The 16,488-nt window shown below is 40.9% G+C and overlaps 1 protein-coding gene across 3 annotated transcripts in view; it reads right to left on the reverse strand.

The window, feature by feature from the left end:
• The window catches only part of FAT3 (FAT atypical cadherin 3), a 658,207-nt gene that overhangs the window by 87,904 nt on the left and 553,815 nt on the right, over positions 1 to 16,488 (reverse strand). For all 3 annotated transcript variants that reach the window (XM_019663735.1, XM_019663734.1, XM_019663733.1), the window contains 4 exons: positions 10,179 to 14,252; positions 6,748 to 6,944; positions 5,576 to 5,729; positions 3,033 to 3,266 (listed from right to left, as the gene is read on the reverse strand). In XM_019663735.1, the coding sequence (XP_019519280.1) occupies positions 3,033 to 3,266; positions 5,576 to 5,729; positions 6,748 to 6,944; positions 10,179 to 14,252 (4,659 nt within the window). The remainder of the gene's footprint in view (positions 1 to 3,032; positions 3,267 to 5,575; positions 5,730 to 6,747; positions 6,945 to 10,178; positions 14,253 to 16,488) is intronic.

Raw genomic sequence — 16,488 nt, forward strand, 5'->3', positions numbered from 1 at the left:
ATGCTAAAATCTAGACAGTTGCCATGCTATTTCTTAGCACTCATAAAATGGAGGTTAAAATTATCTTGTCTGCCTTTGTTTTTATTTTATTCCTGATCTAGGCAGTTACTGCCACGTAAAGGAATATGCTTAACAAAAGAAGTTTCATGACCAAACGATGTGTCATTTACACAAGTGGAGCCAATCTTTTTCCCGAGAATCAAAACCAATTAGATAAGCTGGACGGGTCTCAAGGGAATGATGCTGAGTGAAAAGCCAACATCAAAAGGTTACACACTATATGATTCCATTTAAAGAAACATTTTGAAATAACAAAATAATAGACATGGAAAATAGTGGTTGCCGAGGGTTAGAAGCTGGGAAGGAAGAACAAGGAGGAGATCGGTGTGTCTCTGAAGGGCAGGCAGTAGGGAGCCTTGTGGGGGAAAGAATGTGATGGTGGTTACATGAAGCTGCACAGGTGATGAAATTATGTAGAACTACACACACACACACACACACACACACATCAAAATCTGATTAATGTACTACAGCTATGCAAGATATTATCATTGGGGGAAAGTGCTGGGTGAAAGGTACATACAATTTCCCATACATCTTTTTTTTTTTTTGCAATTTCTTGTGAACTTATAATTATTGCAAAATAAAAAGTGTTTTTAAAAACAGACATTTCCTTGTCACTTTAGAGAATGGACCTCTGAGGTCAGGCAGTAACATAAGTGAAGTCTAGGAATACAGAGATTGAGAACGGGAGGCAGCTTTTATCCAGCTGTGCACCTGGAATTGCTGAGTCTGCTGAGTGCTGTTGCTGTTTTCATAAAATGCCAGAAATTGAAATTCAAATAAAAAGTCAATTATTGACAACTAATTCAAACATTTGTGAACACTGTATATAAGCCAAATTAAATATACTAAAGGGCTGGATTCAGCCTAATGATTCATGTGCAAACTTAGCTTCAGGTCAGAGGTGCAGCTTGGCCCCAACATGAACTGACCATTTCACAACCTGGTAATCTCAGTCCGCAGCTCATGCTCCTCTGTGGCCCCTTATGAAAGACCGAGAAATAAGTATGCCTGAGAAAGTAAGTGTTCTGATCAGGCTGCTATTGAAAATGGCATAAGCCATCAGTCACTGATACCCAGGGATCCTGGAGTATGTCAGTCTGATCACAGCTCAGACTGACTCCATTGCTACTGAAATTCCTCTGCAAGCTCTGACCAAGACCTTCATACCCACTTCCTCAGCATAGTGCCTGGGTCATAGCCGGTGCTCAGTTTGCATTTTTAGAAGTGTTCATTTGTTCTTCCCCAGCTATCTGGGTTCTTTTATTTTTTTAAAGCTAAATTTGTTCTACAAAAACTGAGAGAATGAACCAGAATCAGGTATGCTATGCTAATGTTTTCCTCCTGTGGCTGATGATGCACTTTATTATATATAGGTGTCAGGAGCACTCACAACCTGTCTGTTTGAAGGAAGCTCTGAATGTAAGCCTTTTGCTAATTAATGCAAATGAGCAGAGGGAGGTGCTGATACGGTAATTATTTTAGTTATAGTCCTTTGAAGGCTTTATCATCTCTACCCTGCCAAATGCCCAGAGTCTAGTCATTCCTTCTTCCCCAACTCCCAACCTGGACAGAGCTCACAGCATATTTTTCACTATAACCACATCTGTGAGTCAATAACATCTCCCCACCCTCCACTATCAGAAGCATCATGTGCGCTAATCAGACACCTTCTGTCTTCAATCTTGAGTAGATTGAACACACCCAATTCCTTCATGAAGGAAATAAGTAGAAAAATCCAATTTCTTAAAATTGGAATTTTAATTTAATTTTAATTAAAATAATTTTTAAATCTTAAAATTGCATCTATAGCCCAATTACACATTCTGAAGGTGAAATTTAAATTATTAAAACATTCATTTGCATGATTTCTGTCCTCTTTTCCCCAAGTCTGCTAATAAAGAGTCCAGAGAAGGTTTTCGAATCCTCCTTTAAAAAAGAGCATTTGTAGGTATTGCATAATTGTAAATCAATAAAGAGTCTTCTCCTGTTTATCATTTTTTACCAGGCCTTAAAATATGCAGACTTTTAAAGGGTTGGTTCTCAGCTGAGAAAATTATGCTAATAAGGTAAGAGCAGTAATTCAAAGTGTAGCCACTAATTTCTCTAAGGGGAAATATGAAGAGACCCTGGGCTCTACGTTTGTTTTCAACTAATTATCATGTATTTACCTTTCCATTAGTCCAATAATTTTTCTTTCAATTCAGAATTAAGCAATAAGACACTGAATTACATAAAGGCCTGTTTAGCATAGCAGACACACCCCATTATTCCCTAGTCTTCTGATTTACAGCTCTTAAAATATATCACCAAGAGGCTGTCTAGATGCCCTTTTGTATTTATATTCCATCATGCAGTCACCTCAATAACTTATGCATTCTCAGAAGGACTATCTAGCAATTAACTCCAGTCTTTTCTAACTCACCATCTCATTATGTAAAGTGGTTTTGAACACAAACTTTATTAGCAACTTTCAATTCCAATTCCTTCTTATCTCGCCCACCCTCACCCTGCCCAGAAATGTCAGTTTATATGTGACCAAAATACTCTGGAAAATGGCAGTTTAAAACATTCACACTGGACTGGCAGCACATTTTGTAATTGGTCTTTGCACTATGGGGCACTACCATAAATCGACATTGTCATATTTCAGCTGAGGCATGTGATGCAATTCTTTATAGAAATGGAAATGAATTCTCCCTGTCACACAACACAGCATATTAACTATGGTCAGGAGGAATGGGCAAGTAAGGAAGCTATCATTTTTATTCTAATGGTTAAAAAGAGCCAAAACACCCAATTCATTGTTAAAAAGTAAAGGAATTCACAGTATTGAAGGAACTGAAATGTGGCTTCATGTACACGTTCTAAGGTACCAAGTGGGCCAATGAAACTAAAGGAAAAACAGCCCCTGCAGAATGTGTCAAACACATGGACAGGGAGACATCACATCAGTGCAACTGACTTACCAATGTCGGGATCCACGGCTTGAACTCTGGTCAACAGAGCCTTGGTGGCTGTGTTCTCATAGACACAGGTGTTGTAGTGGTCAGCAGAAAACACAGGGGGGTTATCATTCACGTCCTCCAGGATCAAGCGGACATCAGATTGGCAGAACCTGCCACCCCCATCGGTGGCCCTGGCAATCAGGCTGTATGCAGGGATCCTCTCCCGGTCCAACAGAGCCAAGGTTTTTAACTCACCTGTGAAAATCAATAGCATGGCTTTTCAAAAACTGTCTTTCTTTAAAGAGCAGAGGATCAATTATATAAAGAATCCCCAATATAGGAAGACCCAATGACATTTGGCTCAAGTGCCTCATATTATGAAAAATAGAGCAAATTAAAATTTAAGCACCAGGGAAAAATTGATGGGATTCTGGATGCAACAACAAACCAACTTCATGACCTTCAAATTAATTAATCCCACTGTGAATCCTCTGGTGTCAGGGGTTCCTTCTTTTGGCTACATGGAGACACTCCATACCTCTTTAAACCTCCCCAGACCTGCTCTGGAGATCAGCTATGTCTCTGAGTTTGTACTATATCTCCAGAAAAAGCATAGAGAATGGACCGGTATCTTTAGTTCTCTGATGGTCTAAATTATCTCAATAATTCTAAGGCCCAGAAGAGGCAGGCTATCTCTCTGCTTCAAGACCTCAACATCTTTTTTCTCTCTCTTTTAGAGGAACACAAAGAATCAAAACAGAGGCTGGCTTTAGCAGAAAGAGGTCTTGTAGGAGTCCCACTGTGCCAAGTGAACCCTCTCTGCTGGACTGTGGAAAGGGTTGGCGAGGGTTCTAGTGGGGGTGCATTTGAGAAGCTTGGAGCAGAAGCTATTTAGCAACCAACATGGAGGCAGGTTACGTCTGTATTTTAACCCCTGGGGCAGCTGCACTGGTGCTGGGTGTCAGCCCCTGTGGAGACTACATTGTTGAAGTTTGAATGGTTAAGCAGCAAGCACAATGAAAGACCTGCAAAAATGCTATTTGGTGGGAAGTATGACTCATGAAACAGTACTACTCTTAAATGAAAGCAGTAGACGTTATTTGGACTACACCGTGTATACTTCGAAAGCAGTGCTTCCTATGGCTTCCTTGCTGCAGCCAGTTCTCAAACATAGATTGGACCGTTTCCCTTGCCTACTCAAAAACATCTAGTGGTTTTTCAGTTGTATGTTCAGGATCCTCCATGATCTGGCCCAAGGTTATTTTCCCCACCACGTTTCTCATCAGCCAGTCTGTACTGGTCACTGATCTCACCAGTGACCATGCTGTACGTGGCATTAGCTGGATATGCCCTGCCATATCTTGCTTTAGCTACTAGAATCCTAGCTCAGTTCACATGCCAGCTCTTCTTTAAAACAGTTTCCTCTTCCCCCTCATCAGAATATTAGCTACTTCTTCCTCTGTGTCCAGATATAACTCCCCTAATATCTCTCCTGAGCACTCATTTCATTCTGCCTTTCATCATCAACATCATCTTCATCCTTATTATTATTATTATTGTTGTTGCTGCTGCTATCATTATTATTATTGGCTTTCTCGTCTTCCTTTCCCACTGGGTTATAATATCCCTTGGGGATAGTTTGTTCATCTTGGAGTCTATCACAAATATCCCATAAAGTTCTCTTATGTCGACTAGCTAGCTACTCAATAAATGTTAGCTATTAATCAAATAATCACCAGGCACATATAGCCAACTAGTACATTCCTATGTAGCTCAGTGCTTCCAGGTAGGATACAGATGACATGGGAGTGGGGCAGTGGGGAGCCACCACCTTTTGGAGACTCAATTATTTTTGTTGTTCACTAGGACCAAGACAACATTGGAGATATGCAAGTTATTCAATCTTTGCACTTCATTTAAAAACTGACATTGGATGAACCATCCAATACATAACACAAAAAGAATTTTCCTCCATAGCAAATGTCTTTTCCATTAGCTCTGGCCTTCAGTGCAGGCATCTGCCTTTGGCGTACATAACCTTTACCTTATAAATTTTACCTGAATATGTAAGCAAATCTGAGGGCTCATAAGTTTGGAGAAACTAAGCAGGAATGTTTAATAAAAACCAGACAAGTGTGTTAATAATCATCGGGAAGGGATCCAAAAGGGATTTCAACGGGGAAAAACTCTCCTTACCATGCATTGCTGTCTGGTTTGCATGGCAACCTGTGTTTGTGATGTAATTCTATTTATACTCTTTATAGGGCAGATGCTTTAACTCGTGGGTATGAGAAACGGGAGAAGCAAGTAGACATGTCTGATTACTTGATGCTGATACATGTAGGTAAGTCAGGGCAAGTTTTATAAGCCAAATACACTTTTTGTGCTCCAGAGCACCCATCTTCAGATACCATGTGCAACTACTATTTCTTAGTCCAAGATAGCCAGGCATCATATCAAGGCTCTTGTGTATCAGCTACCCACTAGTGATGAGACCAGATGAGAGCTTAACTTTTCTCATGCATTAACAATGGCATTTACCCAAAGAATAAACTTCACCTTACCGCTTTCTGGATCCAGAAAAAATTCATTGTGTCCAGATCCATAGAGTGAATATCGTATATCTCCATTAGATCCGATATCGGCATCCTTGGCACTGACCTTCAGGATGACTTTATTTGATGGAATGTCTTCGGGAAATAATGCTGTATATGCAACCTAGGCAAAGGTAAAGAAAGGTCATTAAGTCAGTAGTTGTGGGGCAATTGCTATAGATAGCATGATCAATGATTTCTTTAAAAATGCATTCATATAATTAACTTCGGTTATTTTTTACTGCACCATAGAACCTTCTTATAATATAGGATGAACTATGGTATACCTCTTGCCCTGCCCCTCCTATGCTCATTCATTCAACAAATACTGATTGAGCACTTACTATGTGCCAAGTACTACTTAGATGCTGGGTGTACAATGGTGAAGAAAACAGACAAAAAATCCTTGCCCCTGTGGAACCATCATATATTGAGCATGGTCCTCTTTTCTGTTAAGCACCACTGAGTCCTTGGGACCCTTCAATTCTTTAAAGAGGCACTGCTAACTTTTAGCATTAGTATGAAAGATAAAATCCATTTGCAACACTTTTCTAAGCTACAGAACACGAATATGGTCTCTTGGTTCACACAGTGAGGAAAAGGTAAATTAATAGTGATTTAGTTTCAGTACGAAAGAAAATACGAGCTAGTTCTGGTGCTTTGCATTGGCTGTCATGTTTTGTTCTCTGGTGAAAAGGCTACCTCATGAGGGCCCTAGAGATCTGGGTTCATTGCCAACATGGCCACGAACCAGCTGTGTAAACTTATACAAAAAAAGTAATTTATGCTTTCTAGCGGTCCATGTCTCTTTTATGAAATCAGTGAATTAGACAGAATGAGTCATAAAGTCCTTTATGATTCCTTAAAAGTTATTTAAAGGCAAATGGTTTTGTTTTTGTTTTTGTGGTTTTGGTAGGCAAAATTGTGTACTTGATCATGCTGCGTATACCCTTTCCATGTTTATAATATTTCATCCTAGACTCTACCTCCTACCCTTTTATATCCCATTGGAGCCCACTTATTAAGGAGATAAGAGCAGAAATTAACCTGGCCTTAAGCAGAAAAGGGAAATGGCTTTTGATTAAATTTTAGAGAAGGAGAGTAAAAAGCAGCAATGTATCTGATATAGCCACAAATCTCACCTGATCACACACTGGGCTATTGTCATTCACATCACTGACAGTCACTTCCACCATGGCCTGTGTCACAAACAGCCCATCGGTGGCGGTGATATTGAGGAAGTAAATGTCTTGTTCTTCTCTATCTAGAGGTCTCTTCACATAGACCTTCCACTCACTCTGCACCAGGCCCAGGGCAAACCTTCCTCGGGGGTTCCCTCCTGCAGTGAAAAAAAGTTTTTGAAGATGTGCAATGAAAAGCTTTGGTCTACACCAACAGTGAGAGGTCTGTGTAGGGTCATCCAGGTGCCCCTCACACTGTATCATTTACGATACTGATGGACTCTTACTTCCTTTTCATTCTTGTGCAACAACGCCTGATATTTACACTCTTGGCTTATGTTGAAAGCAAAACAGTAACTTTCCAAGAGAATAAAATGTACTTAGAGAAGCTGGAGATGATCTGTTTGGTTCCCCTTAAGGACAATCAAATTCAAACTGTGCACAATCAATCCTCTTCTCAGGATGATACAATTGTCTTTCCACTTTGTCTCAAGAGAGGATATAATACACTGACGCTCTTGTTACCAAGACAATTTCATTAGCTGTTGATTATGCAATCAAGGAAAGGCAGTCAGTTCTATTAAGAAATCTTTTAATGAAGGCTTTATCGGACAACTGCACTCTTCTTATAAGGACTGGAGTTTGCAGGAGAAAAGTTTGTGTGACAGAGGAAAACCCACTGATATCAAGTAGCCTTAACAAGGGGTCATTTAAGGAGCTGTTCTAAGATAAGCACTGCACTTAGATCAAATTTATCAGAATGAAGCTGGTGAAAGTGGAAGACAAGTAAAAGAGATGAAGAGGAACAGCTTTTTATGATGCTGAAACGCTGACAGTGGTCCCAGCAATATTACTTTCCCACATCATTGAATTACACGGTGACAAAAGTGGCTTGGAGAAGATAAGAAGAGGAGGGAAAACAACTACCTTGACCTTCTAATCCCAAAGAGGGAAATAATGTTACTTCAAACATGGAGGAAGACTGGACGAGACAACTGGCAAGGAGCCCGGAATCCAGTTAGATCATCACTGTTTCATTCGTTTGGCCATTCAGCAAGTATTTATCACCTGCTCTGGGCCAGGCGCCATGCCAGGCAGTAAGGCTACGGCTGTGGACAAAGCTGACAAAACTTTCTGCTCTCCTGGTGGAGCTCACATTCTACAGGGAAAACCTGACAAGAAACAAATAAATAAGGAAACATGCTGCATACTGTGCGCTACTTCATTGAAAAAGTGGAGCCATCTCAGCTTCTGACAATAAATCTTTAAAAGAGCAGTGAGGGTAAAGATCACGGTGCTGCCAAAGGGATGGAATAGGAAGTAGTGGAATTTTGAGTCCAGACTCTGCACTCTCTATCATAAGGCATTGGGGGGGGGGAGGGGTGTCTAGGGCCTCAGCAGTGTGGGGCAAACATGGGATAAATGGGTCATACTGGACAGACAGTGCAGAAAAGGCGAGGGCTGCACATTCCTCTAGGGTAGTGGTTCTCAGTTGGGAGTGACTGTGCCTCCCCACCCCCACACCCCTGCCCCGGGGGACATTTGTCAATGTCTGGAGACATTTTTGAATGTCACATCAGGGGTCATGATGGTGGTGCTACTGGAATCCATTGGGTAGAGGCCAGAAATGCTGCTAATCATCCTACAATGTACAAAACGGCCACCTACAGCAGAGACTGATCTACCCAGAATACCAATAGTGTCAAGGTGGAGAAACCTGCTCTGGTGAGGCCTGGGGTCCTCCCCGAGAAATCACTTTCCTCCATTACTGTCTAGGATTCCATTAGGCTACAAGTAGATATTATTTCAGCATGCACAAATTTAACCTATTAAATGCTTTTGGTGTAGGCCCACACTGTTCTTTTGTTGACTAAAATGATTAATGGTCCTTTGTTAATCTGTGGCAGCACAGCCAAGTTGTGTTACATCAAGAGCAAAAATTAAATCCCATTAAAATCAGTTGGTGGTTGGCACTGCTAATAGTAACAGTAGCTTTAAGCTACTCTGTCCTCATTACTTGTTGATGGGATGCTCTCTTCAAATCGTCCATTGAGAATTCAGAGTCAATGTATAAATATTTAAAGCTGAGTATTTAACAATTCTTCCAAACAGAAAAGTATCCCTCAGAACACTTAAAAAGCTTTTTGTCTGAAACTAAATGCAAATAAGTCCAAGTGATATTATACTTTACTCACCTTTCTTTCCTTACCACTACAGCTCATGTCTTTACTACAGAAATATACATTTTAATAAAAAAGAGAAGGTATCAGATAAAGCATAAAATGCATAAAGAACTTGAAGCAGAAAACAGTTCCATAAGGAAGAAGAGTAATATGGAAAAGTGGAAATCCCAAGAGTTGACACATATGCTCTCCTGTGGCTCTTACACTACAGTGATTAATTAACTTTCCCACTAACGTACTTAAGCAGATTCTGTGTCTTGAGGGCATTCTAATTAATTCATTTTTCACGTTGAATAATGTAGTTTTTCTAAAGGGAAGCCACCTGAATACAAGTATTGATGGATTCTTTAAAATCTTTTGGCACTTTGCTTATGCTCTGCCTTTGAATGTCATAACATCAAAATATTAGATTTAAAACCCCAAAATAATTTTTAAGAAGACTGCTTCCACACCACCCACCCTATCCTCTTCGTGTTTAAAGCCAATCATCCCTGGAAAGCTACCCCTGATCAAGACACCCTTTCTTCAGCCTGACATGAAATCCTCGGGCCCTCAGAGCAATGGCAACATATTTTATGCCCTCTGGGTGACCTCATTCATCTATCTTGGCTTTTCCATTGAACTGCTACCTACTCTCTGGGAAGACAGAAAAGGGATCAAAGAAAATTGAGTTGTCAGAAAAAATTTTGGCTTAGAGTTATAATTTAGGATTTTCCAGCAAAAGGTCAAACCAGACTCTCTAATTTGTGTATGTGTGCACATGTGAGTTTTTATTATCAGAAGAAACTTGTAAATGAAGCTTACTGGGGTCAAACTACTTGCTTTTTTTTTACCCTTACAAAAAGTAAAAAAAAAGGAATATAGTTTAAAATTATTTCCTCACCATAAAGAGCCATTATTTTCATTTTTTTTCAACTAGGATACTTGGCTGGACTCCTTTTTAAATGATAAAAAGTGACACAAGGGCTGGGTACCCATCTCAGTAATCTGTCACAGGCAAACCAATGAACTCCAAACTAAAGCTGAGTTAGCAACAACCAACAACTGAAAAACTGCATCTACTCAGAGATCTTTTATTCAGCCCCAGAGAGAAGTTATTACTCTCAACTTCTCATCTCATCTTCCTTTTGCTCTCCTATCCTTGCCCCCTGAGACCTTCTATCTTTAGAAAGCAGAACACATATTGAAAACCAAGGGTGGTAGACTAACCTGTGATATGGTAGCTCACTTGGCGATTAACATCAGAAGTGTCTCTGTCCCACGTGCTGAGAATGGCTACCACCTCGCCTGGAGGATCGCTCTCCTTCACATTCCCTTGGTACACCTCATGGGCAAAGACTGGGGCGTTGTCATTTATATCTGTCACCCTGACAGAGACCAAAGCCGTGGAAGAAAGAGAGAAGGCCTCTCCAAGGTCAGAGGCCACCACTGAGAAGGTGAACGAGGGGTCTGTCTCGTGATCCAGGTCCTTCAAGGTACTGATCCAGCCTGTGTTGCTGTCAATATTGAATGCCTCCATTACCTTTTCTGGTTGGGAATCTGAGTGGAGGGAGTAAGTGACCTGCCCATTGGCTCCCCAATCCATATCGATGGCTCTCACCTGCGTGAGTTTGGTGCCGACAGGCATCCCTTCCATTATGATGGTTTCGTAGCTTGAAGTTTCAAAGACCGGCTTGTTGTCATTCAAATCCAACACCTTGATATCTACATCCACAGTAAACACAATGTCTACCTTGTCCAGAGGTATGGTGGCTGCCACTTTAAAGTGGAAAGCTGGGCTGATTTCATGATCAAGGCGTTTGTCAAGCTTGATCGTGCCTGTTTCCTGTTCTATGATGAAGACACCCCCTTTGTTATTTTCTGGCCGTTCCCCATTAACTGTGCTGAACCTAACATTTTGACTAGGCAAAATCCTTAGGGTGTCCACTGTGCTTCCAATGGCAGTATCTTCTGAAACAGTGAATGAATACTGAGACTGGGTAAATGAAGGCAAAAATGTTTCAGGGGGCAAGACGTGGATATAGACAGGAATGAGGGAATGCTTTACTGGAATGCCCCCATCTACTGCTTTGACAAAGAATGACAGTACTGTGTTTTTCAGCTGGTTAAAATTGCCCTTTGTGACCATCCAGCCATTGTCAGGATCAATTTCCAGGAGGTCAGCCACTGAGACCGAAGCCTCACTATATAGGGAATAAGTAATCCTTGAATTTGCTCCATCATCTGGATCCGTGGCTTGAACCTGAGTGACTAAATGGCCCCTTCCAACATCCGCCCTGACACTGGCTCTATATTCCACTGTCATGAACTGGGGAGCATTGTCATTTTCATCCACAACAATTACCCTCACAGTGCAGAAAGTCGTTCTCCCTCCACCATCAAGGGCCCTCAAAAAAATGCTAATATCGCCTTCCAGAGGGTTTTCCCGGTCGAGCCTTTCTGTTGTGATGACTTGTCCATTGTTATCTATGAGGAATCGGTCTTTAGCAAAGTCATTGATGATGGAATAGCTGATCTGCCCATACGTCCCTGGATCCCCATCCGTGGCTCGAACATGAATCACCTTTGTCCCAGCTGCCAAATTCTCTCTAACCTCAGCTACATAGGTGCTTTGTGAAAAGGCAGGGCTATATAGGTTAGCCCCGAGTACCCTAATGTGCACCTGTGCAGTACTAGTGAACAACCCATCAGAGACTGACACATTGAGACTGTACAGAGGCTCCATCCGCTGCTTCCGGTGGTTGGACAGTGTGATGATGCCACTCTTGCTATCCATCAGAAAGCTTGTCCGGTCATTCCCAGATAAAATATTATATTCCAACCGGTCAAAATCAGAGCTGTCTGCATCAGAGGCTTGCACACAGGTTACAAAATGGCCCCGGGGGGCTAATTCACTCACATAGGACTCATAAATGAGCTGATTAAAAACTGGAGGGTTGTCATTTATGTCCGAGATGTCGATGTGAACCAAGACCTCATTGCTCAGTGATGGGAAGCCATTATCTGTTGCTCTGACTTTCAAAGTGCAGTGTTGCACTAACTCGTGGTCCAGCATCCTCGCTGTCAGGATTAAGCCACTTGCACTGTCTATGTGAAAATAATCTGTGCTGTTGTAAGTGTCCTGGACAATCTGATAATGTACCATTTTATTGTATTCTGAGTCTGCATCAGTAGAGACAACTTGCAAAACAGGTGTCCCAATGAGAGATGCTTCTGATAATGTGGTATTGTATGCGGGTTGATTGAAAATAGGGGGGTTGTCGTTTACATCATTAACCAGCAAGTCAACGGTGACTTCAGCCCTGGCACCAGTAAGGGCATCACTGGCTCTCACTGTCAACTTGTAAACAGATGTAGTTTCATAATCCAAAGGGCTGATGACTTTCAGGACTCCAGTGTCAAAATCAATGTTAAATTGTTTATAAAGATCCCCATCGATAATGATATATATGATGCCTTGGCCTTCTGGACTGGTGGCATTGATGCTTAGAATAGGTGTGTCCATTCTGATGTCTTCATTGATGGATGCTGTATAAAAGGGTTTATCAAACACAGGCATTGCTTTGTTGACAATAGTAATGGGAAGTTCTACAGATGTGGACAGAGAGGGTTTTCCACCATCTTTGGCTATGATGGTGACTCCATACTCAATGTTGGACAAGTCAGAGTTGAATGCTTCTTTTAAAATAACATTCCCTGAATTAGAGTTAATTTCAAAGTGGCCATAGTCATCCTGTAGGATATAGGTCACTTCTCCATTTGCACCTTTATCTTTGTCAATGGCTGTCACTCGGTAAATCAGAGTCCCAGGTTCAGCATCAACTTGCACAGCAGCATAGTAAGGGAGGTCCACAAAGACTGGAGAATTGTCGTTTATGTCTTCGATGTTAACTCTGACCACCACCCTAGCCACTCGCAGATGGTCCATCTCGCGGCTAGCTTCCACCACCAGCTCATATAATTCTTGTTCTTCACGATCAAAGGGGACTCCAGTGGTCTGAATGACCCCTGAGGTAGATTTTATCTTGAATTTATTTCCTGGGTTTAAGATGCTATATTTTAAGGGCTCATTAAGGCGATTTCCAACTGCATTGACAATAGCAACTTTGGTTATATTAGTGTTGTTCTCTGAGATTGAGGTGGAGTAGAAGCTTTGTGTAAAGTGGAGGCCACTGTCCATGGCTTCTTTAACAAAGATGGTGACCATGGACGTACTGTAGAACCTTCCATCAGATACTTTAACTATCAGCACATAGTGATCTTTGGAGAGGTTGTTGTTTTTTATGGTGAGCACTCCACTATTGGAGTCAATTAAAAAATGATCAAAGCTGCCTTCCATTAGGCTGTACATCAGTTCAGGGGGCACCTCAGAGTCAGGGTCTGTGGCACTAACTTTCAGAACCTCCACTCCAACATAGGTAGGTAGAAGTAAGACAGTTTCAAACACTGCCTGAGTGAAAACAGGTGGGTTATCATTCACATCTGTCACCTCTATGTTGACTTCAACGGGACTCTCTGCGGTCAGCTGGGGGCTACCACTATCTCTCACGTGCACATGAAAATGGAAATGGGAGATTGTTTCATGGTCCAGGGTGGCAATTGTTCTGATTGCACCTGTACTGGAGTCCACTGTGAAGAACTTCTTGGCCGTGGACTCCACAATCTGATACATAAGCAGAGCATTCCGGTTGCTGTCAGCATCAGTGGCTCGAATCACCAGTGGGCTATTATCCAAGCTCCTGACAATGCTATTAACTGGGGCAGCCTCACTTAGGCTGCCCGAATATTGAGAAAAGATAAAAGCTGGGGCGTTATCATTTTCATCAACAATCTGAATATTGACTGTGACATTGGAAGCCATTCCTGCCATGTTAGTGGCCTGTACGATGAGCTGATAAGAGGAAGTACGCTCGTAATCCAGTGCCTTCCGAGAGGTGATGACACCAGAATACGGATTTATGGTAAAGATCCCATCAATGTTTCCATCTTTTACTTCGTAGATGAGGGTAGATTGACTGATGGCAGAGACTAGAATGACTGATGTTCCAATATCAACATTTTCATTTACTTCTGCTTGGTAGTCTTTGTGAGTGAACCTGGGGTGAGAATTATCAGACATGGTGACAGAAATGCGCACAATTGCAGTGGCAGACATCGGTGGGGAACCCTGATCCGTGACTTTGACTGACAGGACAAACTGACCCATGGTCGTCATGTCTGGTTCTTTGGAAACACTGATGATGCCCAGGACTGGTTCAATCTTAAACGTGTTCCCAGTGTTCCCTATAATATATAGAAATCAATGGGGAAATGAGTTACAATTGGGTCATATTCTGAAGATCAACTTTTCATGTAAAGGCTACTTTACAGCAACATGACAAGTAGAAAGCAATTATTTGTACTCGTTCCATCTTCATTCTGAAACAAAATGAGAGACTTCTCTTTTAGAAGTATTCAAAAGCAAATGAAATGAGTTTTCTGGTAAAATTGTGAATTTTAGAGAACTATCTTCTTAATCCAGGTTAAAAACAACAATGACATAGCACTGTATACATTAAAACTGGGACATAAGAGTTTGTAAGAGAGTTTTCTGTTAAGAATGTTTAGGACTTTCTTATTCCCAGCCTTGTGAGGAGAGGAACAGATTGGGCTGTCACATGCCAATGCCATTGGTGAAAGGTATTTTTACATGAACCATATTCTGTGTTCTACCTTATGAGAAAGAGGGTTACAGGAATCATTTCAGAAGAATATCATGTAGTCATTTAGTTTCAGATTATCCTAAAGTTGAGCTTTGCTACATGGAATTGGTATTTTTCACCCTATCAACACCTACTTCATCCTAAACACTACTTTTGAGAGGGGCGTTTTGTCCAGGCATGGAGAATTCTTCCCATGTTACTCTTTGCTTTGTAAGTCATGAGGATTTTTTCTGACTACCATTCTATTTTTCACTGCCCCACATCCCTAAAACACAAACATGCACACACAGACTTAAAATTAGACATAAAAAATTATAAGGCAGTTGCTCCAACTTGTAACAATTCTATTCATTACATTTTTGACAGACTTTTGGTGAAGAAGGCCATTGTTGATAATCTAAACCAGCATCAAACCAAGAACGTGAGCCTTAACCCTTATGAACCGGAGAAACTGGTGCCCACTTTGACATATATGAAATGGGAAGGGCTGTGAACCATGAAAACGCAGACATTTAGAGTTCTGCCTCTGAAACACGCAGTGGTGTGAAATCTGGGACTGTTGAGGGTGAGGAGAAAGGAACAGGGAACACAAAACTTGAAGAACATAAAGAATGTAGTTCAAAAGGTAGTGGACAGTATGAAGCAGAATCCTTCACCTAGTTGCTTTTTGCTTCTCTCATCAGGCATTCTGATATTTCTCAAAGAACACAAATGCTTGTATGTCTAGATTCTTTTAAATCAAAAGTTAAAAGTCTTGGTTATTCAATTGTATCTGGATCTTTCTTTCTTTCTGAAGTATTGTAGTATGGCAGGCATATAGACAGTTTAAATGTCATTATCATTAAGAAAGGCTCCAGGATTGAGAGGGCAGTTATATAATGTGTCTATTGAAACATACAACTAGTACAGCTGTATACATACTTCTTATTGCATACTTATTAAATAAACTTTTCCATGGCTGAAAATGATAAAGTCTGTTTTAATAAGATACTTGCTTATTTTAAAAGAGGAAGTAAAGCTAACAAAGCGTGAAGAATTTGATTCTAGCCCCCAAATGTGAATATTAAACAATATTATCTTTGTTGTCGGCATGCTTTTTTTTACTTCGCCATCTAAACATGACCATTTTGTTACGACAACAACAAGAAGTTCAATGATCTCATAAGCAAGCTTGCAAATTTGCAATAAATAGCACTGTGGTACTGAGTGGGAGTCCAACACGCGATTTAGAGACCCTCGCAAGGAGCCAGGAATCATTTCATTTCAGCATCTCAGAGGAGGAAAATATTGAGATATCTGAATAATGGTCACCTTCCAGAAGTGGCACCAACATGCAACTCTGAATGATGAATGCAACAGAGTATATGGTGTCCCACTACAGAGTTTCCAGATAAGTCCTTCCTCACTCTAGTCACAACAGATTTCTACATACTCAGAAAGATATGTACGGCAGGGACTAAGAGGAGCCAGCTTCTAACCTTGAGTAGAACTGCAGAACCCTGTTGTCCCAGGATGCCTCGCTCATATGTCAGGTCCAAAGTGGGCTCTCTGACTCTTTCTCTCTTCAAAATACTGTTCCATTTTGTTAGAATCCATTTGCTGCTTATTCTCCTCTTCTGTATTTGAATCATTGAAAATGAAACTCTTGTTTTCTTGGAACCTACAGTTTCTTGTAGACTTTTGACAACTGAGCAAAAGCTGTGCTTATCTTACTTATTTTTATTTATCTAGTGTACAACACAGTACCTGGCACAAAGAAGGTGCTTAATAAAGATGTGTTGAATGATTGAGAGGAGAGGCAGATGTAAAAAAAAGAT

This window comes from Hipposideros armiger, unplaced genomic scaffold, assembly GCF_001890085.2.
Source record: "Hipposideros armiger isolate ML-2016 unplaced genomic scaffold, ASM189008v1 scaffold_402, whole genome shotgun sequence".
In the NCBI taxonomy this organism is placed as follows: Eukaryota; Metazoa; Chordata; class Mammalia; order Chiroptera; family Hipposideridae; genus Hipposideros; species Hipposideros armiger.